Source organism: Poecilia reticulata, linkage group LG10 (genome assembly GCF_000633615.1).
Source record: "Poecilia reticulata strain Guanapo linkage group LG10, Guppy_female_1.0+MT, whole genome shotgun sequence".
Taxonomy (NCBI): Eukaryota; Metazoa; Chordata; class Actinopteri; order Cyprinodontiformes; family Poeciliidae; genus Poecilia; species Poecilia reticulata.
The window spans coordinates 26,172,715-26,197,345 of NC_024340.1; the positions used below are offsets into that span (position 1 = coordinate 26,172,715).

General features: G+C 40.3%; 3 protein-coding genes across 14 annotated transcripts in view; 2 read left to right on the forward strand and 1 right to left on the reverse strand.

The window, feature by feature from the left end:
• Positions 1-158: 158 nt before the first annotated feature.
• Positions 159-1,421, reverse strand: tmem126a (transmembrane protein 126A). The gene has a single exon (XM_017307116.1). The coding sequence runs from the start codon at positions 1,171-1,173 to the stop codon at positions 562-564; it is 612 nt and encodes a 203-aa protein (XP_017162605.1). The 5' UTR covers positions 1,174-1,421; the 3' UTR covers positions 159-561.
• A 1,281-nt stretch (positions 1,422-2,702) lies between these two features.
• Positions 2,703-10,039, forward strand: LOC103471249 (dual specificity protein kinase CLK4-like). Of its 3 annotated transcripts, none has more exons than XM_008420123.2 (13): positions 2,703-2,832; positions 3,886-4,046; positions 6,034-6,274; positions 6,909-7,011; positions 7,306-7,372; positions 7,459-7,575; positions 7,787-7,953; positions 8,055-8,149; positions 8,235-8,364; positions 8,446-8,528; positions 8,607-8,686; positions 9,131-9,221; positions 9,370-10,039. In XM_008420123.2, exons 2-13 carry the CDS (start codon positions 3,886-3,888, stop codon positions 9,580-9,582), a joined length of 1,548 nt encoding a protein of 515 aa, XP_008418345.1. In that variant the 5' UTR covers positions 2,703-2,832; the 3' UTR covers positions 9,583-10,039. The 3 variants fall into 3 exon arrangements, with proteins under 3 accessions (XP_008418345.1, XP_008418347.1, XP_017162603.1); XM_008420125.2 differs by having other exon boundaries at positions 2,722-2,742; XM_017307114.1 differs by lacking the exons at positions 2,703-2,832; positions 3,886-4,046; positions 6,909-7,011 and having other exon boundaries at positions 6,203-6,274.
• Positions 10,040-10,111: 72 nt separating this feature from the next.
• Positions 10,112-24,631, forward strand: part of col23a1b (collagen type XXIII alpha 1 chain b) — a 146,296-nt gene continuing 131,776 nt past the window's right edge. For all 10 annotated transcript variants that reach the window (XM_008420112.2, XM_008420110.2, XM_008420116.2 and 7 more), the window contains exons 1-2: positions 10,112-11,140; positions 11,824-11,893. In XM_008420112.2, the coding sequence (XP_008418334.1) occupies positions 10,844-11,140; positions 11,824-11,893 (367 nt within the window). In that variant the 5' untranslated portion in view covers positions 10,112-10,843. The remainder of the gene's footprint in view (positions 11,141-11,823; positions 11,894-24,631) is intronic.

Below are 24,631 nucleotides of genomic sequence, written 5' to 3' on the forward strand. Positions count from 1 at the left end.
AATGAGATTCAAAATGAAGTCAAATAGCAATAATTCATGTGTTGTATAGATTGCAAAGGTGTATGCTGAAGCTATTAAGTTTTTCTGTGCCCATCTGTAAATGTCCATTTCCACTCTTAATTGCTTTTTCATAACAAATATTAACACGATACACAAAATCATCAATCATTTACTTTATTTTGGACACAATAGATGATCCATATTGAAACGGAGAACAGCAACATATTGAGAGTAAAACGCCACTTATAAACACTAAACTATATTTTTGTTCACTGTCACAGTCTTAACAAAAAACAAAACTTAAAAGATTTGTGTGACTCTGGTCATCTGTTTCAAGCATTATCAGAATTTCCTGGAGTTTGTTTGTTATATGGAGGTTTGATTTCATTGTTATGATGTGACAAAATTATTTGTCACATCAAATAATTGATGTGACAATTATTTCAGACAATACTGTGATAAATATTAGTTCGTATGTCATTTTCTTTTCTGGGAAACACCCAGAGGTAAATCAGATTCTCATCAGTATAAAATGAGGTGGTTATTCTCAGTCCAGTCCTTTCACTCTTGCAGCTCTTCCCTCTTGCTGAAGGTTATCTGGGCCAGCTTGGCGTAACTTTCGAAATGTCTGGAGCCCAGGTAGGTGCCAAAGAGAGCCTGCAGCAGGAAAACTGCTCTCATCTTCTTAAAGACGGGTCTGGAGACGTCCACACAGTACCGCAGCATCGAGCCCTTCTCTGGCATCGGAGCCGTGCTGTATCTGGATGCAAGGCCGAAATTCAGCGGCAAAGCCAGCAGCATCGGGTAGACTCCACCACCGATCGCCCCGACCAGCGCGCCTCTGATCAGGGAGCAGGTGGGGCAGTTCAGATCCCCGGTCAGGAGCGGCTGCGACACCACCGCGTTGTACAGGGCGGTGGTGGTGAGGAAGGGCAGCACGGCCATAGGCAGGTTGGAGGCGAAGCGCGCCGCATGGACGTTCAAAGCCCTCCGGTACAGGCTGTTGGCGATCAGCCCCGCAAACGCGGCGTTTCCCCCCAGGTACAGAGGTCCGTACGAGAATAACTTCTGATCAGAGTCAGGCAGCTTCTCAAAGTTCTTCAACAGCATCTCGGCAATCACTGCCCTGGACAACCCCGGTCCGCTCTTCTGCTCGGCGTGTTCAGACATCATCCTCTCAATGAAAGCCACAACAAACCTGTTCTAATAACAGGAATCTTTGACAAACTCCACTATAAAAATGTTATCAGGTTAAACGTAGGGCGCAGACATATTGTACCCACAATTCCCTGTTCATCCAACGTGGGTTTTTTTTTACCCTGCGCACAGCCTGGTAGGCTTGTTTACAGTAATTTTACGATGACGACGAACTTCCTTTCTGTTATGTTTTCTTTTTGTGATTAAAGAGTGTGTTGAACATGACTGTAGAAAAGACAATGAAAGATTATTCGATTTCAGATAAAACTGTGCCATATGTCCACATAGTTTTGAAAGCTGTTGTTACACAAGGGTATTTTCGCATAAGAAAATGTTTTTAATTACGCTCAAAAAATGCTCATGGGGACTCATAATAAAAACAGCAAATATAGAAGGGTGATAACATAATAAGCAACTTCTGTGTTTTAAAAAAGAAACAAGTGGATGAACAAATTGAATTCATTGCAGATCCACCCATGGTCCAAGTAGGCTATGCATTCTGAAATATATACACCCCATTAATAAAAGCCTAAATGCACTTTAGAAGGTTGAATTTCAAACAGATCCCCATTTGTAGGCTTTAAAACCCTATTTTATTCTGTATGTGTATTTGGGCATTCCTTTTATGAGAAATAGTAAATGAGTTTAAATGGATTGTTTTTCTGCGACTTTGTTTGAAAGGGTAGCCCATAAATATTTTATATAGTTCAAGCCAGGGTTACTTCAGAACCATAATCTTTATCCGCTTTATCATTCCTAAACCAGATTTGTATTAGCCCTCTTACAGATTTAATCTGTTTAATCTGCCTTTCTATTATTTTTAAATGTTTCCACTCATCAGATAAATACTAACAGCAGACAAAGACATCCAGTGATAACTCTGTGATAAAGTAAAATTTAACTTTATCTAACATTACCAGAAGTTTAGGTATAACTCCAATGATGTGACCTTCTATTAACTTTAGGAGGAGGAAGGTTTCACAATATACCACATGAACTTTCCTTGTTCTCTCCTTGTTTTCATTGTGTCTACCCTCTCTTTGTCCTTGTCTCTTTCTGTTTATGACTTCTTCCCTTAGGCCACAAACATGCCTGTCAAGATAAATGAGCTGTTTAAAATTGCTACATAAAGTGTAAGGTACTAAAGCATAAATGAATGAACATTTTAAAACATAATTTGTTCTTGAGTCTTTTCACAAATCTCTTATTCTTCCTTGATGTGTTTTGTAGGCAATGTGTAAGAAAAGGCTATTTAAGAGTTTTATTATAGTATTAATAATTTTAGGATGAAATACGGGTGGGAAATTCGCTTTCTGTTCAACCAAAACATATTCCATTATATTAAAAAAAAACTTTACTCAGATGTGAATGTCACTGCGCTCAAAAATGGGTGTAAATACAATAACTTTTATCCGCTTATTTGTTCATAACTCTACTTCCCATAAGGCACTGCGGTGGGCGGCTACTATGTGTCTTACGTCAGGATATTTGGTGAAGAAGAAAGTTCCATCAGTTTCTACAGAAAGTCGCCATCTTTGAGGACTGGTAGGCGCAGACGTTTTTCCAGATTCTTCGCTCGTAATCCTTATCCAATTGGTATTGACTTTCATTCGAACCTCACAGCTATAAATAAAGGTAATATATTCTCTACACATAGTGATTAGACGCAGTTTACCACGCATTTAAAGTCAAATTTCGACCGTTTGGTTTTTGTGAAATTCGACGCCTCGCCAACATGGCTGATCCGCTGCGGTTACATAACCGTTCTTTGTTAGGATATTTTTTATGTCTTTTAAAACTAATCGCTTTGATTTGCAAAATTATTGTGCAGATTAAGAGGATTATAGTTAACACTTTGGAGGGTGAAAATATTATTTTTTGGTATTTTCTGTTGTACGATCTACTGACGAAAAGGTACAAAACGCTGTAGTAGGCCGCCGTTCCATTAGTTATTTTATGAAAATATATGTTTAATCAACTATGAACTGCGTAGTTACTGTTGTTGAAACCTTGCAAGGAAAGATTTTTTTAAAAAATACAAACGCTTCTGGGCATTATAAATGTAATTTTGAGATCAAGTCAGTTGACACCGACCTTCTTTCCAAGGCCTAAACATTTTGTTGTCGTAACCCATTGCAAGGTTAAACTTTTCACTCTTTATACTAGCATGCGATCGTTGAGGATTGTATCAGTGACGATGCGGTTTATGAAATTGTGATGTAGGAAGTTTTTGTTTCTTCAGATTAGTTTTGGCTACTTTACCATTACGTCATATATATGATTTTTATACATATTTTCGGTTGTATAAGCATGGTAGTTTTTGCGTCGACATTAGGGTGGTGTTCAGTGCAGTGCAAGTCCCCCATTTAGAAGCAAAACTGCAAATCCTCCCTGCTGTTGAAGCCACTGTAGGACGTCCTTGAAAGTACCGAAAAGGTTGAGTTGTAAAGATTTGTCTGTTGCAATTTGCATTAACTAATTCTATTTTTGGATACTCAAGTTGTGCTTGTTATTTGGTCTTTTAATAATTTGTGGGACTGTTGTTTTTTTTTTTTTGTTTTTTGTTTTTCTGCTTTAGCTGTGCAGTTCAACCTCCTGATATTAAATGACAATAAAATTGTAACATACAAAGGATGAATGAATTCCAGATTATCTAACTTTGTAAATTTTTGTTTCCACATTCCCCAGATGCGTCACTCGAAGCGGATGCGCTCCCCAGGCGTTTGGCTAGACGAGTACGGCTGGGAAGACAGAATGGAGTGTCGCAAACGCAGAAAACGAGATTCACCTAGCAGTGACAGAGAGAATAGATCCAGAAGATCTCCTCATTACAACAAGACATATGATGGGTAAATATCTCTGTAGTTAGTCATCTTAGGATCAGTTGACAGGTATAGTCTCAACAGACACATTGAATTTAATAAAATAAAAATCCCACAAACTGGCATTGTGATTCATTTTACTACTGGTATGTTGCATCTCAGCATTGTAATAAATAAGCTACTGATGAAGCAATTTGAGCTGATACAAATTTGTGTTTATAAGTGCTTGTAAAATAGGCAGTAGAGCCCAAATGCATATTCATACATCTAAGAACAAACTCGAAATACTTGTTTCCTCTTCCAAGAACTGTCTTTTATTTATTTGTCTGCTCTTACAAAGTCACATTGGCCAGAGTTGCTAATCCACTTTTCAATTTACCGTCAACAGAGATGGATAAGCAGTTGTTCTTTGTATGAACGCCTGAGGGCAGTATTGGCTTTATGAAACGGAACAGAAAACCTATTAAATCACTTTTTTTTTCTAACTGGCCAAATGGATGTGGCCTTGCTTGTATATTATGAAGTATTTCAGATTAATTCTAATTTTAAAGTAGCTGATGCAGATGAAACCACTTACTCACGTTAAAATACTATGCCATTAAGGTGATTCAACTTTAAAGCGCAGTTGAGGTTAGAGGTCAGTTTACATTATAAGGACTGAAAGACATCAGGAGGAAGTTAGTGAAATGACATTTCTCTGCTTGTGCTTTTAGCAAGTTTTGCCTCTAGCAAGTGGTTGTTTTTTCATACATGCTTTGTGTTTTTGCCTATTAAATTATCTGTAGTGAAACAGTACATACACTTTTTTTAGCTGCATTTCTGCAGTATTGTTTAGCGCTGAAAGGTTTATTTCAAAACTTTGGTTGATGTGGTTTGTTATATATATTTGTCTATGTTAAAAATAAAGACAGACGGATGAAAATTTTAGTAGATTTTTAAAGTCCTGAAATTCTAGCCTGCAATATTGTTGGAGAAAATCTATTATTGGGTTATATTGATATTTACAGCCAAATTATGTTTGAAACTATCATATTCTGCCTTTCTTTTAGTGTAATTAAATTTAAGAAATTTCTCAAATTGTTCCTCCAAAGGGAACACGTTTCATATGGAAAACATGGATCCGTACACACTCAATGCGCTATTAAATTTAGGTAATTTTGTGTGTGCATTTAATTCTTAGCTCAGCAGAGTAACAGTGTAGTATCTGTTCGTTTAGTAAACCCTTCTGCGGTTTCCGTGGGGTAATGCAGATCTTTTCGTAGACGTAGGTTCATATAGTTGCATCAGATGTTTCCTGATCCACTCTAATTTTAATTCTGTAGAGAGGCAGACTTCTTCTTGGCAGACAACTGATACCAACTGGGTGCTAAGTCACCATGACTTTCTTGGTCTTTTTAGGGTGTGAACATGGCATGCAGGGTTTAGTTTGTTCCAAGTTTTTAGAAATGCATTTGATGTCCTAGGTGAAGTCCAAAGTTTTATGTGAGAAAAAGGCTAAACAGATTTAAATTTCCTGCTATGCATATGCTTGATCAGCTGTTTTGTATTTGCAGATATGGGCTCACTAAAGTGTTTACCTCCCCGAGTACCAAGATAAATCACGGATTGTATTACGCACCATCAACTTTCAATGCCTAACACTAAATACTTTTTTGGGGAGGGCAGGCTAAGTATGAGTATTTGCCCAAACGTGTGGAGTTACATATTGGCTTTAGGACCCATCGCGCGACTATTTCTGCCGTGTTAATCTCTTTATAAACTGGATGTTGGAACTGAGCTACTCATTGAATTAGATTCAGGGTAGTTGGTTGCTGTAAATCAGCACGTCGCTATTAGCAAATGTTACATAAAAGGTTCAGGGATAGGGTGTCAGGCAGGAGGCTGACCATTAGCACCATCACATCCAGTCTTGATTTTAGTGCTCGATCTGTCAAGAACCTGACCTGCACCTGACTCGACTTGCCTTTTCAAGTGCTTGTTTTGTGTTGATACTAATCAATTTATTTGATTTTAGGCATTACTTGGAGGCCCGCAGTCTAAACCAGAGGCTGGATTCTCAGGAGAAGTACACCTGCGAACACAGTCTGGATGTGGCCTGCAACAATGACGGTTATGATGACACCTACAAGGAGAGAGATCTTGACTGGCACCACTACAGCAAGTCCTCTGGGCGTAGTGGTCGCAGCAGGCGAAGCAGTCGCAGGCAGAGAGACAGAAGGCACAGACGCAGCCATTCTCGGCACAGGTCCTCCTCGGTACGGGAAACTCCTTCTCCCTCCTTCCTCTATTTCTCCAGATTGAATGGCTCATTATCATGGGTGTTTAGCCAATGCTTAAATGCCCGTCTCTTTGTTTCTTTATAGTTGTCATACCCTTCACAGTTTAGTATGATTTACATAAATGTCAAGTAAAAATATTGTTTGGGTTCAGAAAGTAAGGGTTTTGTGAGTGTTTTAGAAATAGACAAGAGAAAGTGGACCCAGTATCTTTGAGTTGATCCTATTGGTCAGTCACGGGTCATGATTGTAGACAATTTAAACTGTTTGATAGCTTGCAAAAGAAACGTTATGTACATTAAGTGTAATCAGTCAAGTTGAAGTGTTTCTGTACTTCTGAGAAAATCTCTCATCTGAAAATCTTGTTGCCATGTTGTTTTTCTTCTGTAACACACACCATGTGGTGGCCGCCGCCCATTTTCTCTGACGGGGCTGAATTTGAATTTGCTGCTCCGCCCATTCGCCTGGTGGTGTTACTGAACGGCCTGAATCTGTCCACCCCTTCACCTCCCCCCTTGGCCTGGTTGAATGAATGACGATGTCGCGTTGTGGTGGCCTGGTGCTGGCTGATGGGTTATTGGTGTGATGGCGGATTGCGGCGGTTCCGGTGCAGAGGAGGAGCCATCAGCGCAGGAGCAGGAAAAGATCCAGGAGTGTTGAGGATGATGACGAGGGTCACCTCATCTATCACAATGGAGACATGCTGAAAGCGAGATGTATAGAATATACACTTTTTTTTTTCTACTGTTGTTCACACTTTGTCTCTCTCACTCTGGTTTTCTGGATATTTTCAAACATTAGCTTAGAGACTGATATTTGGCCCAGTACAGTTAAATTGCATTTCTTGTCATTTTAATTTATTTAATGGTGACTTTTGCCAGTTAAAATTTTAAGCAACAAGTTGTTTGTAATTGTCTAGCTAGAAAGAAATGTAATATGATGAAAGGCGGTGATTGTTTTTCCACTTTTTCAGTGCTGTTTGTCTAATTTCTCCTCTGTATTTCCCATAGATGAGATTCTGTGTACTCTAGGAGAGGGTGCCTTTGGAAAAGTTGTCGAGTGCATTGATCATGACAAGTAAGTTCTCAGGCTTAAAAATATGGCTTTAATAAAACCTTTAAAATGTTTTGCTATTCTAATCTAAAAATTTGAATGAATTTCAGTGATGGGGCTCGAGTGGCTCTGAAGATCATTAAAAATATAGACCGCTACAGAGAGGCAGCTATGTCTGAAGTAGAGGTCCTTAAACACCTGAACACCCTCGATGCTGACCGAAGATAGTAAGTTCTCTCATTATAGCAGAGATGCACCAATGACACTTTTGGATGTTTTCTTTTTTTTCATCCTATAACGCATTAAATACGTTTTTGAGATAGAAACATTTAATTATCCATCTCTGACTAACTGTAACAGCAAAATAATAATAAAAAAAGAAACTATAGTTTGCAATGCAGCTTCTTTAACTTAATTCTTGTCTTTCTTTCTCCTAAGTTCTTGTGTCCATATGCTGGACTGGTTTGACTACCACGGTCATGTTTGTATCGCTTTTGAGCTGCTTGGCCTCAGCACTTACGATTTCTTGAAGGAGAACAACTTCCAGCCTTTTCCTGTCAAACAAATCAGACATATGGCTTACCAGATCATTCGAGCTGTGAAATGTAAGTAGCATTCACTGTTTGTGCACATGACATGCATTTGTTGTGAAATGGTTACATTGTCTATAATTTCTTCACTTTATTTTTTTTTTTTTACTTTGCAGTTTTGCATAAAAACAAACTGACTCACACAGATCTGAAGCCTGAAAACATTCTACTGATAGATTCAGACTATGACATGGAATACAACCGTGAAAAGGTAAATTGATTATAGTTGTGCCTGGTAATGATGGACAACTTAAATGTTGAGACGGAAATCAAGTTTGTTCAATGTTTGTTCTCAGAGACGAGATGAACGAACACTCAAAAACCCCGATGTGAAGATTGTAGACTTTGGGAATGCCACCTATGATCATGAGCACCACACCTCTGTCGTCTCAACTCGTCACTATCGTGCTCCGGAAGTTATTTTAGGTGAGTGTTTTATTATCGTAGCGGCACAAAAGGTTTAGACAAATCTGTCTGATTTCTTACATTGTTTGTGATGTCTGTCAGACCTGGGCTGGAACCATTCCTGCGATGTCTGGAGTATTGGTTGTATTCTCATCGAGTATTATCTTGGAACAACCCTCTTCCAGGTAGGTGGCGGTAGAGAGCAGAAATATGCATTCTTGAATGTTAGTTCTTGATGGTGTTTTCCTTATCTTCCCATTTAGACACATGACAGTAAAGAGCATCTTGCTATGATGGAGAGAGTCCTGGGTCCGATCCCTACAAACCTCCTGGAGAAAACCAAGTAAGCATTCATTTATTGTTCTAACAATAAATATTTGGATTGTGCCGTTCTTATTTTGATCGAAAATACTTCCTGTTTCCGCAACTCATTTTACAAGGGTAATATTACATTTTGTAATAATCAAAGATATTACCAACAATTTTTACTGCTAAAGATATTCTGGCAAAAAGCACCTAAAATATTACTTGGTCAAAAGGAAAGTATTACAATTGGGTTTTATTGAGCACAAACTCTTGATCAAAATGGCAGCATTTTGCCTCATCTGCAAAACTTCTTTCCTCAGTTGGATTTTCACCTGAGCTTAAAACTGTTTTTTAAGTGTACTCCTCTACAAATTTTTATGTTCAACTTTTATTCTTTCATAGAATTTTTCACAAGTAGTAGAAGTGGCATAGATTAAGCATGAGATGTTTGCTTTAGTCTAAACATTTGCATGTCATATAGGAAACGACGATATGTTCATCGAAACAAGTTGGACTGGGACGTTCACAGCTCTGCCGGGAGATACGTCAAGAAACACTGCAAACCCCTCAAGGTATATGTGGTTTATTGTGGAAATAGAATTATTTAAATAAATCTTAAACAAAAGCAAGTGCATGTTTTCTTTCATGCAGAAATTCAGTTTTACGTCCTCATTTTGCTATTGTAGAAGTAATCACTTTCAAACTCCTCCTCCTCCACAGCATTACATCGTATCTAGAAGTGAAGACCACCGGCTGCTCTTTGACCTGATAGAGAAGATGATGGAGTACGACCCATTGAAGCGCCTCAGCCTGGAGCAGGCCCTTCGACATCCCTTCTTCGACTGCTACTACAAGAGCAGCAGTAGCCGGAAGAGCGGCAGCCGAGCCAGCAGCACCAGGAGCTCCAGCAGCAGCAGTGGCGGTAGCAAATGAGGCCGAACCTCTCGATATGTAGACCTACCCGTTACCGTGACGTGTGATGGTTCAATCAGCCTCTATATCCTGACTCTCCAGGAGAGATCTACTCTTGACTGCATCAGTCACCGCCCTGCTTTGCTGTCCTGTCCATTAAACTGCTGTTTGGTCTCACTCATTAAGTTCTCATTACTTTTGCCATTTAGATGTCAAGTTCAACCACTTGTTTTTTGTTTATTTAAATTGTAACATTTACACTTATGCCTCTTTAAATTATGGGATTTTTAGTTTGTATATTTAATTGACATGGGTAAAAGATTTGATTCTTGCTTAACAGTGATTCTTTTGGATTGTGGATATATAATATACATTGCAGGGTGAAAACTTGTACATAGTCTTTGTTTAAATTTTTCATTGACTGGTTATGTATTTTTTGCATTATACGTCTCAATAAACGTGACCAGAAAGAACTAAACGATGCGTAAGCGTTTTCATTATAAGCAGTACCTTTAATAATCCACATGATGGCGGCATGGAGCCCCTTTCTATTAAAAGACGATCACCTGAATTTAATCAAATCATCAGAATTCCCATCAACGGGTTTTTCAAAAAGTATCGAGGTGGTGAGTTTATAAAAGTTGCAGATTTTGGAAAATTGTGTAAGGTTTTCTACCAAAACATTTTACTCTTCTGTAAGCAGGTTCGACCTTTACTGAATATTGTAAGCTTGGTACTGACCTCTATCAACAACCGTAAATAAGTAAATTCAAAAGGTTTAATTCTTCCTTAAATTGAGAGATTGATTAGTAAACCAGTCTCGGGAGAGTCGGCGCATAATGAGCTGTACGTCCTAAGTGGGCTCCGTTTGTTCTCCGGGTCATTCTCACACCCAGTTGTCAATCTGCAGCCTCCCACGTGGTCAGGCAGGGCGGCGTAGCCACACCAGTTCATCGCGCAACTTTTAGAAAGGAAAACATCTGATCCAATCGTATCCCCGCATAAAGCTCCGATGTGAGTCTTTTCTGGTTGGTCTCCGCGTTGCTCCCATCTGTCCGTGGTTCAAACCCTGCGCGCACTGCTGCTTCCTCTTACTCCAGGACAAATTTAGGATTGCGCTTTGAAGCCTGAGCCCACTGTGCTGCTGTCTGGTGTTGTTAACTGAGCAAGGAGCGCTGCTTACTTACTTCACCGAACTTTATTGCAACTTGTTGACAGGACTGCATCAACAAAAGGAAGGAATTTCGGTTTGGTTCTGGTCACCGTTTGGGAGTTTTGAAGCATGGAGAAAGCCAGCAGCGGGTCTAACGGGGAAAGCAAGCCGGTGTGTCAGTGTACCTCCAAGTCCGGAGTCCAGCGGTGGCTGCCTGGCTTTCCCGTCGCTCTCTGCCTGCTCATGTCTCTGAGCTCAGTCACCGTGTGTCTTCTGATGAGCTTCAGGACCCACCGGCTGGAGAACCGGCTGCACATGGAGATGGACAAGGCGTCCATCCTCCAGGCTCCGCAGAGGTCCTTCAAATACGAGGATGGGACTCTCGTTTCAGAGCTCAGCGCCACAGTGGGAACGCTTGTGGAGGAGGTACATGATCAAAAATCGATTATTTTTGATAAAGAAATATGTGGTGGTTGGGAATATCTCCTGGTCTGTGCCATTAGGGATTGGAGGAGAACATAGTCTACTGCTAGACTCCCCAATAAATTATAGATGGACCAATCAATCAGCCATATGTGGGAATACGTCAATCTTATCTTGATCGGCTCTGATGATCGTCAATACAGAAACACTGGATCTTTCCCCCTCTGTCTATCAAATCATCAAACTAATAACTTCCAACTTTTTTGTTTTTTAAACACAGCAACACATACTATGGCATTTTTACGAGTTTAAAGAAGGACAAGATTTAGAGACATGAGGTTTTTACAGGTGTGATCCTGTAATTCCTTGTTTTGTGATTGATTTAAAATTGCTATTTCTATCAGAACTCACATAGCACATACTCTTTCCTCTTAAAAATAAAACAAACAAAATTTGAATCTTCAAGTCAGACCTCAAAGAAAACCAGAAATTGGTATCCACAAGGAAATCCCTGTATGACCAGTTGTAGTAGACATTAACCCATGTCTTCATTTCATTTAAACTAGATCAGGACTGTATATGAGAGACGGGGAGTTTGCAACATTATAACCCATCCCATGGCCATGCAAATAGAAGTTTCATTGTTAGAAATATTCTATTTCTTACTCTGTTTTGTGTGTTTTCAGAAAGTGTCAGCTCTGATGCCGAAAATGCGGACCGCTAGGGATGTTGGCCAAGAGTGCTCCTGTCCTCCAGGTACCTGTATCTGTTTTTTTTTTTTTTTTTTCTTTAATATCTGCCATTACCAAAACACACAAAACATGCTGAAAACACACAAAGCATGCTGTGCAAATAGTTTATCTGCTCCTAAACTGGAGGATTTGTGAAGTCTGAATGATTTCTCTCAGAACATGACTTTTGGACATTTGGGACGTCCAGCCTGATCCCTCCTGTGTCCGTTGGGGGGGCTGACGTTAGCCTTGGTAAACGGGGCAGTTGTGTGCCAGGACAGGCTCTGCTGGACTTGTGGTGTTTATTACAGGGGGTTTGTGATAGTTTCCCCGGTGGGGAATGGCGTGTGTTCCACATCATGTTACACACACACACAGTTCCCTGTAATGCCTGTGGTTTGAAGAAAGATGCTATCTCTCTTATTTGGGGTTAAGTTGCTGGTTTGGTGTGATGTACGTGCTGAGAGGTGCCCACACATACGGGTGAGGTCCGAGCTCCTGTTTGAGTGACCTGCGGACCAACTGTGTATTTGATAGTTTACATATTTTACTTGACCTATGGAAGGGGAAGCCGTATAGGCCAAATCCTTTGCCTTCTTGCAACAGGATGTGTGTCTGTGTGTGCGTGGTTGTGTGAGAATGTGTGTTTTATTGAAGCTGACATTCAGACAATCCGGCTTTCTTTGTGTAGATTTTTTAAAAACATTTTCTCTGGAGGTTTAGCAAACTTAGCTGGATTAATCATATTCAATTCTGCAGCAGTATTTACAGTTGAAAGGTTATTTCTAAAACGAATAAACTCCGAAATATGCATTTTCATCTTGTTGTCAACATTTTAACTGTTTTTTTTCTTTTACAAACAAAAACGTCTTCGTATTTAATTGTGATTTCATATGAGGCACCATCAAAGTGATGCATTATTGTGAAGGGGAAGGAGGTTAAAGAGTTTTTGTAAAATCTTTTTAAAAAATCTAACTCCTTAAAAATTCCCCACAGCATGATTCTGCCACTCACATGCCTTAGTATTATGTACTGTATCTCCCAAACACCACATGTCCACTTTATGGTTGAGGCTAACTTTAAACAATAATTTTCATAACTGAATTTAATCCGTTTTCTATAACACGTCACACGTTTTAGATATTTGTTAGTTGTTAAATGCATCCCTTTGTGTAGGTCTATCACATAAAATCCTAATAAAAGCAATGTGAAGTTTGTGGTTGCAAGGTCACAACATGTAAAAATGTTTACAGTGCTGTGCTTTTTACCTAATACTTTACTTTACTTTTTACTTAAATACATTCTGAGCTGTCATAGAACGTTTTATGATTAGGTTGACCTTATGTTGCCCCTTTAATTCAGAGCCAGTTACTACATAATATCAATTTGTTTGCTTGACTGCATCTTAATGTTTTCATGAACTGTTGACGAATCAAATGATTTTTGCATTGAAATCCAGTCTCCTATTTCAACTATTCATGAGTCTATTTAAAGTTCTTTCCTCTCAGTTGCTGGTCTGGCGATGTGGTTTCTTTTTGTCTTTAGTAAAACAAAGGACCGTGTTGTTTGTTTCGGCTTTGATGTGAGGGTCTCCTTGTGAACGTTTTTGTTTTTTGCCTTTGCAGTTAGATTGCCCAATACATTCTTGTTACAATCTCTACACAAAAAGCATTTGTTACCATAGAAAAAAAAAGTGACACTCTGCATACTCTTGTGTGTGCGTGTGTGTGTGCGCGCGCATGATACATCAGTTACTCAATAATATGCAGGTATTTGGATGTGCCTTGGCTTACATGTCTGCATCCCATCTGCATGCTTGTGAGAAAGTTTACGGTTCATATCACGGAGGCATGTGGGGTGCCTGAGTGGCGCACATCAGAGTTCTGGACCCTCGGCCTTTGAGGGGGCCGACAGAAGCCTCCCAACGCGCCTCTGTAAGAAGAAACCCTCCTCTCCCTTTAGCACCAGCTCCCAGCATCTGAAACTCGAGCTCTTCCACCTCCGGTATCACAGGCCGAGGTATTTCTGCCCGTCTGTGTGAGCGAGAGCCGCGCTGCCACACATCATGAGAGGCATTTCTGCCAGTGGAGTTATGTCCGTCACATCAGGGTGCTCGGCTTTCAACCGTGCATGACAAGCCTCACACCAACAGGGGGCAGCATTTCTGCAGCTGATTCTGGGACGACGAGGTATTAAGCTCTTTCGAGGATGACTCTGAGAGGCACTTTTTGCACTTGTTAAGAAAAATTCGCTCATAAGGTTAAACGTCTTGGCTAAGAAAAACGGGGAGACGGCATCGTGAGATCCACCGCTTTCATCCGAGGAACCTTTTCACCCCTCGCGTCTTCACTTTGTGACACTTTTATGCTCCGAGATACAAGATGGCCAGCAGCTGTTAAGTCTCAGGCAAACTGTCACTGAGAACAACTCTGCTTACAAGCTTCAGGTGTTTGCAGTTAGCACCCAGCCGCTCTCTCTCGACTGGCTCGCACACACTACGCACAGCTTGCCTGCCATACAAACCCTCATTACTTGCACTTGAACACCTCTCTGGTGCCTGCAGTAATTAGAGCCATGTGGAGGCTGTTTGTGTCCTGTGTAGAACAGGGTGTATTGTCATGTTTCTCCAGCTTGCGTTTAGAAGCTGTTTAACAAGGAGGCTGATTCCAGACCGGGAGGAAGCTACAAAGTAAAGGATCCTCCTTTTACAGCCTCCTCATAGTGAGGACCTTCACCTTGGTTTGCCTTTTGTGTCTGTTTGGACAGTTGGTCACACAAAACAAGCAATTACATGATCTTTAGAGCCCATCTTTAAATGGTTAGGGGGCTGAGCTTGTTAAGTGTGTGCTGTGCATCAGTCTTTGGTGGTGCATGTAAGGTTAAGAGGTCAGGCCTGCTGTTGTGCAATCAGATCACTTTCAATCAGATATGGGGTCATTTGGACACTGAAGGGGACATGCTCCCATTTCAGAAGTGTAGACCAATACACACTAGTGCATAATTGTAAATCAGATAGAAAAAAGATGGCAGTTTAGTTCTTTACAAGTAAAAAGATTAGAAATGTGGCAGGCAATTGTGTTCAACTGCCTTATAAAATATTAGTTTTGCACTCCAGATTACGGCTATTGTTGAAAACAAAAAGGTTGTGTGTGGTGGAAATAACTAACTCTGCCCATCACCCTGAACACACCATACATGTGGGGACGCGTTTCTCTTGAAGGGACAGTGAAGCTAGTCAGAGTTAATGGGAAGATGAACGGAGGCTAATGCAGGAGAATACTTGAAGAAAACTTGTCAGAGGCTGCAAACGTTTTGAGTTTTAGGTGAAAGTGTCGAACTCACGTGAATGGCGCAGACCGGAGTTCAATTTAGATTCTGTTGCAGGACTTCAAGTTTGATATTCACAAAAAGAACATTTTGTAAGAACATTAAGCAGGTTTTTAGTATCTCCATGTGCTATTCTGGTAGAGACCAAGTTTGAAAAATATAAAGGCAGCTATACTTCTACGAGATACTGGAATATCTTACTAGTTGTGTCTAATCTGATCGAGTTTTGTAGGTTTGTCAAAGAAGAACATTAGTCTCTTAATATACAGGGATGGTACATCAAAAACCTGTCGGCTGTAATTGTGATGGAAGATGTTTCTTATAAATATTTTAAGATTTATTTCAAGTTCTCCGTGTCCCGGATTCCCACCTGAAAAGAAAGGAAATAGTCACTTCTTTGGGGGGGAGAGATGAATCTGTACGATTTGACCGACATCCCCCACGGCAACATTTTGTTTTTAAAGCCGTTGTAAATCAGACAGGAAGCTTTCTGCTACCTACAGGCCTACAACCTCTGGCCACAGGAAGAATACACAGCACATATAGGAACCATTAATAAGGACCATTAATGGCCACTCTAAAACAATAACAGCAGGAAATTTGTCTCCCTAAGTGGCCACGTTTTGGATTCGTTTCACGAAGGCCCGCGGCAAGTTCAGAGCGCCAGACCGGAGCAACACACCCAGCTCTGTGTGTGAGAATTTTACCTGTGCGTTTGTTTTGATGTCCGCAGGCGCATGTTTAGCGAAGGCTTCGAAAAGCGACCGGCTGCGCATTCATGATGTATGAGGTCGGTTATGAAGAGGGTATCCTGTGGCGCAAAATCCAGGTGGCTTTATTGCTTTATGCTGCAGGGGGGATGGGGATTTCAAACTGAGGAGTTAAATATACAATCTTTAAAAGGCAAGCTGCTCTCTACCCTGCTGCTGCAAAAAGTCAACGTATAAGCCCCGGTTGGAGAATAGGGTTCAAACATTTAGTTTCTCCTTATTTAAGAATTATTTTACCTAATGGTTTGACAGTGTCACCGATTAATTTGTTGCGACTTGATTGGCAGACGGTCATCTGTTGGCTCTGCGTTGAATCTTGGCAGCTGAGATTCACAGCTGTTGTTTGAACCTCGTCTTCTCAGGTTACACCCGCCCCTCAATTTATATGTCCGCACATCTTCTTTCATTACGCTACGAAGGGAATATAGAAGTGACTGACTCCTCATGATATCTTCTTCTTATTGTGAGGATTGTGGGAGGCTTATGTGTGCTCAGTTCATTTTGTCACAGGAAAGGTGAACACACACTCTGGGATAGCTGGAATTTTTTAGCATGAGGCCACTTTTCTGAGGTCTCAGTTTGGGCTTTGGATTTGGATTAAAGAGGCATTTCTGGATAAATAACTGCATTCTTCTGTATAGAGTTTAACAGGTTTACTGTAAATCCATCAATTGCTTATTCTCAGTCAAAATAATATTACACAATGTAATGATAATAACGACAGCAACTCTCCTCTCTTTGCATTATGGTTTTAAAATGTAGCTAAGAAAAGTAATTATTAAAGTAACTAATAAATTTAGAAAAAAAAAAATATTTAGTGAAGTAACTGGATTTGTTTTATTGAAGAAGTAAAATGGTAATTAGCAGCTGATTACTATTCTCGGGTAGCTTGAGCAGCAACAATGACTTTAAGTTTCCTGACACATGCTGCTGTTGTCTGTGTTCAAATGACTCGGAAGAGAGCAGCACTCTGAAAACACAGCCTGCCCGTATTTTATGTTGTTCTGTAATGTAAAACATGAGGTTGTTATTAAGATGTGACAACAAAGATTTTCAACGGTGGTTTGAGCACTCACTCTTCCTGAAAATCCATGAAAAGCCCTTAAAAAACTCTTCAGGCTGATGAGAAGATGCACATTTTTATATATATATTTTTAGGCTAATTCATTCCTCTCAGCATTGCTCTTCTGTCCACTTGACCTCAAAGCCTGTGAGACGTAAATTTCATTATCTGTGCCTGTCCACTTGGACATCTGTGTGCCAAGTGGACAGGTTTTTTGTTTTTTTTTCCCATGCTGACACCGGGCACCAAAGATGAAAGTAATACTCTCAGTCAGATTGTGGCATCAAACAGTTTTAAGAAATCTATTTTTACATCACACTGGCTTTGTGACATAGTGGACATGTATAAATTAGGTCAGGCAAAGTTCATCTGATATTCCAGATATATTATTTTCATGTATAACTGGAATATAATATCCTATCGAAGCAGTTGTTTATGGTTGTGGCGTTGCAAATATTGTAAATATTGATATTGTGATGTTGATTGGGATGCATTACGTTGTGCAGCATTAGTTGGCTGGTATGAATTTCTGACACTATCATAAATCTCTTGGTGTAAAGAATGACACTACATTTTGGAGAAATGGTCAAACCTTTGCTTATTCTCTGTCAAATCAAACATCAAATCTTCCCATAATAAAGAACTTGTTGTTTCATGTTGTACATGTTAATTTAAAAAAAAAAAAAAAATCACATTAAAACTCAGGTTTTTACTCAAATACGTCAGTGGAACCTCCTTCAGGTGAGCTTATTTGCACCTGTGTGTGTGAGTCCTCTCTTGAAAACCAATTTTATTTAAATGATGCACATCACCCACTTGCCCAGAAATCCCACTTAGACACTTCTCTCCCTGTCTCTCATCAGCATCCTTATTAAAGTTAGCTTTGTGAAACCGCAGTGTTTAACAGCAGGGCCGACATTCTTCCTTTCGAAAAAATAAACAGCTGGACACAGGCCGGCCATTCAGCAGTCCATGGAGGCCCAGAAGGACTTCAGGAACTCTTAGATGAGAAAAAGATTGTGTGCCATGCACCAGCATGCAAATGATGCAGAACTTGAAAGAACAACAACATGGAACTGTATGAAAAAGAAAAAAATCATCCTGTATTTGTAGATCTGACTCAAAGTAAACATTGCTGGTTACGATTGTTAGTTGCCAAACATCATACAAGCTGTCAGAATGAATTTAAGTCATAATAAGCCGGATATTATGTTGAGTTGGTAAAAACACATAATATGGTGTTTTTTTTTTTTTTTTTCCTTTTAAATGATTTTGTATCCATATGTTCATATTTAAAAATCAAACTGCTGGCAGCCTCTTTTTGGCTGCAAGTGCAAATGGTCTCTTCAAATAGAGCCAGCTATTGAGCAACAGCTATTCGAGGGACATGTTTATGTTTATGTCATTGTCTTTCCCAGGAAAGTCGGAGATCTCAGGAAGTAGCAAGGAATTAGTTTTCCCAACTCCTTATTGTGATGCCAGGACATGGAAACCAGAATTTGTTTTTATGCACAACGCCAACATAAACATGGAAAGATGAATGTTGCTGCATCCACAGCAGTTAGAAAGTTCACATGTACTATTTATACATTCACCTCCTCTAATATTTGGTTATATTTCTCCGGTTGAACTAAACTATGGCATTTGGAAGCTATTGGGAAGCTTTGAGCGTCATTCTGGCTGCATATTTAACTACTCGTCTTGGTAGAGAGCTCATTTAAATTGACTGGTTATCTAACGGAGACTCAAGGTTCATGGATAGATTACAAACTGTCTGCAACTGCAGTCCTCAATGGTTGGTGTCATGCACCAACCATCAGCCAAATATTGGATAAATGCGTCTCTGCTCAACACACCTGAATGAAATAATTAGGTCATCAGCAGGACTCTGAAGAACTCAGAGGATGTAATTCATCTATTTCTTTGAGGTGTGTTGGACCAGGGAGTTTACTAAAAGTTGTAGAAGGACATCGGTCCTTGAGGACTGGACTGCACTAGCAGACCCGTGGACTATGGGATTGAGGTCAGGCCATTCTAGAAACTTGGTGTTAACCTGCTTTATCCATTCCTGAACCAGTTTTGATGTGTCTTTGATCATTGTTCTGAAGGGTCATCTAATTCTTCCAGTTTTAACAATTTTACCAGAGGAAATGAGAGGCTAAGATGTTTAGAAACACCAGTCTCTCAGTTCACAGTGAAGCGAGTTTCAGGTTTCCATGGTCTGAAAGGGTCTGGGTCAAGAAAGAATCACCTGCTCCAAAATCAACACCTTCAAGCTAAACTGAAGTCTTACAGACAGAGGAAACTCTTAGCCACAATAATAACAAGTCTGGAGGAGCCACTCGGAAAACTATACCAACTATCAAGCATGGGGGTGGTGGAATCATGCTATGGGGACTTTTTTCAGACAGTTGGATTGGTATGTTGCTTATGGTTGGATAAAATAATGAAGGAGGTCTACTTCCACATTCTTCAGCTTCCCCTCAGATCAACAGCTTGGACACAGCCGGGTGTGGCAATTGGACAACTTCAGAAAATGTCATCAGCTTCAAGCGGAGGTGTACAGTTTATGTTTGAACTTGTTTTTGTAATCATCGCCATGTGTAACCAAGTGTGGATTAAATAATATCGTCATTGAATTTAAAGGGTTTTTTGACAAACAAAGAAGATCTTTCTCACGTTATCATGTCACCTGGAAAAACAATTCAATTATAGCCCCAAATTTCCTGAGCATATGAAGACTTTTAGCCACAGCTGTATACATCACACATAAAGACATTTCTTAAGGATGCAAAATATTTTAAGTGTATTAAGACCTGGATACACAGGAACAGCAGGAGCAAATTCAAGCATCTGAAGTGACATTGACAGATTCACTGAAAAAGAGAATATTGTAAAAAAAGAGTGCAAACATACTGTTACAGGCAAACGATTTGATGGGGAAATGGATGCTGCTTCCAAATGTGCAATGTAAGTAAAGAGTTAGTTTAATCAGTGCCATGAGATTGAGTTTAATGAACTGCAGCTAGACAAATATTTACATTCGCCATCCAAAATGAGGCATCAGTCACCGTATATACTCTTTGCATCAAAGTAAAAATGTGATTTATGCGAACATCTGATCTGCTGCCTTTCAAACAACAGCGATTTGTCTGACGCTCTTAATTTTCCAAGCACCGATTGTTTCCAATTGACCAGAGGGAGCATCAAAAGCGTCACATGGTGCGTGAAAACCACAGGGCTATAACTCAACATCTCAGCCTTGGATTGATTTAAGACAACTGCCGCAAAATTATTCCTGCTGTTTCTGGAGCTTTTAACTTGGCAAAGACCCTTTGAAACGTTGAAAAGGCAATTTTTCTATTCCTGTTTCTCTTGTCATGCACTTATAATATATATTTGCATTGATTTGTTTTGTCCTTAATTTGTTTCTCAGCACAATGCACTACAGATCTTTAATTATTAATAGGCGCCTCGAATTATTTGAGGGTTGACATATTTTCTGGGTGAGGTAGAGTGGCATTGGATGCAGGAGGTACAGGGGCTCATGTGGCAGTGCTGAGCAGACGCAGACCTAAATGTGGAAACTATTATGGTGTTTTCTTTAATTAGCCCAAGTGGCAGGTGACAAGGTGAACAGCTTTTTAATAGAGGAGCAGGCAAACTCTTTAACACCAGCAGGTGGCCGACAGCTCGCCGAGGTCAAACTGGTCCTCTCCTGTCTGCATTCAGTCTGAAATTTAAAAAGTCTTATCAGCTTCTGTTTTAAAAAGGAAAAATAATCTTGTTCCTTGAATATATTTAACATATGAAGTTTGCTAGCAGGCTCTAACTAAATGGGATAAGATTTCCACTTTGGGTGTGGGGCATCAGAAATACGTTCCCAGTATATTCTTTGGCCTCCAAAAAGCCAAAAACGATCGGGAATGTTAAAACCAGCTGCAGGATGGGACTTTTGTGAGCACACCTGGATTTATTTGGGCAGATAGCATCTTTGGATATAAACTCAGGAGGTAGTGATGAGGTAACGTTAGGTCAAAGGTCGTTTATCTTGTATCTTTTGCAGAGTTTGGAAGAAATTAAACGAAGCAGACTTTCATAGCGAGGGAATATTGTTGGAGGTGTAGGCAATCCAGATGGTCTCATTGTGCAGATTGTGTTTCTGTGTGGGGTAAAAGCTCCTGGATGGACTCATCACTCTCCCAGCACCATTTTAATGAGAACTGGGATCATAAAACGGGGCCTGAGACCTTTGAACATGCCCACAGCAACAATGGTGCCTATTACTGTATGTGTATGTCAGGGCAGTTCAACAAGGCCGTGGCAGAGGCAGTGTTAGAAAGCTTTCAGCAACTTAACACCAGTGGCTAGTTAATTTGTCACACAATAGACAGGATCTTCATTGCAGATATTCATCATTTTATTCTTCTAAGACTGCTTTCTAAAGTGTAGCCCTTTGCATCTGGTAAAAACATTATTTTCCAAGATGGACACGAAAGGGCATACTGCCGTAACCTCAACAAAAGGTTACAGCAATATCCATCCATCCATCCATCCATCCATCCATCCATCCATCCATCCATCCATCCATCCATCCATCCATCCATCCATCCATCCATCCATCCATCCNTCCATCCATCCATCCATCCATCCATCCATCCATCCATCCATCCATCCATCCATCCATCCATCCATCCATCCATCCATCCATTTTCTTGCACCCTTGTCCCTTAGTGGGGTCGGGAGGGTGGCTGGTGGTTACAGCAATATATTTTGTTAAAATATATTTTAACAGCCATTTCTCGGGGAAACTCTTGTAACTTTTTAAATATCTCCTGAAGGCAAAGTAGAGTAAAATATATCAGAAGCAGGAGAATGAGATCTCCATGTGATTGCAAATCATTATTTCAGATGTTGAAAACGTTGTTCTTCGAAAGATGGATGGCAGCATGTCTCTCTTTTCTTCTTAAGTTATCCTCACATACATGCTTGAACATCACCAATATAATTTATACAAGAAAACTTAAAAGAAAACAAAGTTACATTTGTTATTATTAATATATGATATTCATATTACAGCTATAAATAAAAACCTAAGTCATTGGCACTAAAAATAATTAAAATCACCAATTTAATTTCTATGAGCATTTTAGGCATCACAAATTGGGCCTGCTTTCTCTTTACTTTCTACCGTAGCTCATATATTTCCATCTGTCCTTAATTTTCTTTCCCCCCTCACGCCCCCGAGTCTTAATTCTGTCTCTTGCTTTTTCAGTTCACTATTTCTCATCATAACTGACTTATTTATGATTCCAGAAGTGTGTATATTTTGCACAGGATCTGGAATCTGGGTTTCCTTGTGGCTGCTGCTTCCAGAGAGGCTGAGTTTGTTCCCAGGTTGTATACATTAACCCAGAGTTCAGCTGGGAATGAGGCTGGAGGAGGGTGAAGATGATTATTTCTCACACGCATACTGTAAACGGAGGACGAAGGGTTGACACACAACTCAGGGGGAAAGTTGAACCTAAAATAGCACATCTCTGATTCACCTCGGAAAGTGGTAATATTTTGCGACTGATATAAAACAGATTTGCTTGCATTTGAAACACTGGCTGTATTTCTGCACAGAGCTCAGCCAAATGTTATTGGATAGGTGTAAAATGCACATGACACATTTTAGGCTGAAGTTATCTAGTCATTCTGACCACTCAGAGTGGTTTACGCCACAAACTCACACACATTTATACACAGATTGCTGGGCTCTTAAATGTTACTGAGTAGTAAAATTAAGTGTTTTTGCTGCTAATTCAAGTGTGGGAGTTTTGAGGTTCGGATTTTGCCCAGCGGAAGATCAGCTCGTAATTGTCACCCACTGAGCAATTAAACGTTTGGGACGTCATAAAAAATAAATGCGATAGAATAACCAAATTTCGAATTGTTGCTTTTCCAGTCGAAATGAAATGCACAAGAAGGAAACCTCAAATAGGACAGCTTAACCGAGAGACATGCAGCTGTTCCGCTCGCATGTCTCCAACCATATGCAACACATCTTTGGCTCGACGTCGAACCACAGTAGCTGCAGTTAAGCTATCAGACATCAGCGTGCGCGAGACGACATCTCTTAAGTTTCTCTCCAGTGATTGGAAGACAGCCATTTACCAGCAATTTGACTGGCTAATAACTCCTGATAACGTGGCACCAGAATTAACTGTCGCGCTGCATTTGCTGCTGTTTGGTTGGAGCGTCTGGTGTGTCAGTCTGGATCCAAACGGCTCGTATTATTAACCAACTTGTCTGTGACGTTTCCTCTGTGATCATTTCAGCGGAATTGGTACTAACGACTGCACGCTGTTGGACACATGCTCCTTTCTTGCCACCATTAAAGTGAAGCACTTGTGAAAGTGCTGCCGTTGCTGTCGCCCGCCGCTGCTCGCTGTGTAACAGGCCAGATGGAGGCGCAGATGGGGGGCAGCAGCTTCTACCGACACACAGAACAATGCACATGTTGAAACTTTTTATTTATTTATTTATTTATTTTTTTATCAGAGTCCCATCTGTTTTGTACATTCTCGGCAAACATTTGTGTGCGTCTGCGTTTTTGTGGCTCGCGTGTTGACTCACCTTGCACATGTGCCGTAGCTTTCATGTGAGAGAGAGAGAGAGAGAGAGAGAGAGAGAGAGAGAGAGAGAGAGAGAGAGAGAGAGAGAGAGAGAGAGAGAGAGAGTTTGTGTGTGTTCCTCCATCTCTGCGGACCATTTGAGAGCCCTGCGTCCTCTTCGGGGGCTTTCTTATCTGCATGTTCGTCGTTTCACTCAAGGATCATAATAAAATGAGTCCTGAGTGCATCTTCAGAGCCAGGAGAGTATACCACAGATGTCCTGTCAGCTCGGGTTTCACGTGAAATATCTCTCCCGAACATGTGGACAACCTATCAAGTCCACCATCTTTTTACCTCTCACTCATTCTCTTGCTTGCGTCCAAATTTTGTTTCCCCTTCCTTGCTTTGCCTACCTTTTGTACACATCTGGTCATTTGGACGGTCAACATACAACGCACATGTTTGCAATAGCTGCAGCTCGAATGAAATCGGAGCGTGTTGGAGCATTAGTCATTTAATGGTCAGGCGTGTTTTTTTTTTTTTTTTTTTTTTTTTTTTTTTTTCAGGCTTCAGTTTGCGTATTTCTGATCCAAAAGACTGTCAACTGTATCTCAGTGTATTGACATACATCAGTCCGCTGACATGTGCGAGCGATTCAAGCAGACGGCCAGAGGCATGCGCGCATTTTAATTACGCTGTCACTCTTCGTCCTTGCCGCTAATGCTCCTTAATACACCCCTTGGAACAAAGCTCGGCTCTTTTCTTGCTTTGTTTATTTACTCGGATTGTTGTCTCACTTCCATGTGGTTCTGATTGTGTGATTTGGAACAAAGACAAAAGACACGGATGAGTTGAGAGAGTTGAGAGCGGCGGGAGGGGAGCGTCGAAGAGGCTAATGCGTGCAACACGATTCCAGTGAATGAAACCGGAGATAAATGTGCGATATACAGCTGGAATCTACGTTTTTTCCTCATTCACTTTTTTTTTTTTTTGTCTGTCTTTCA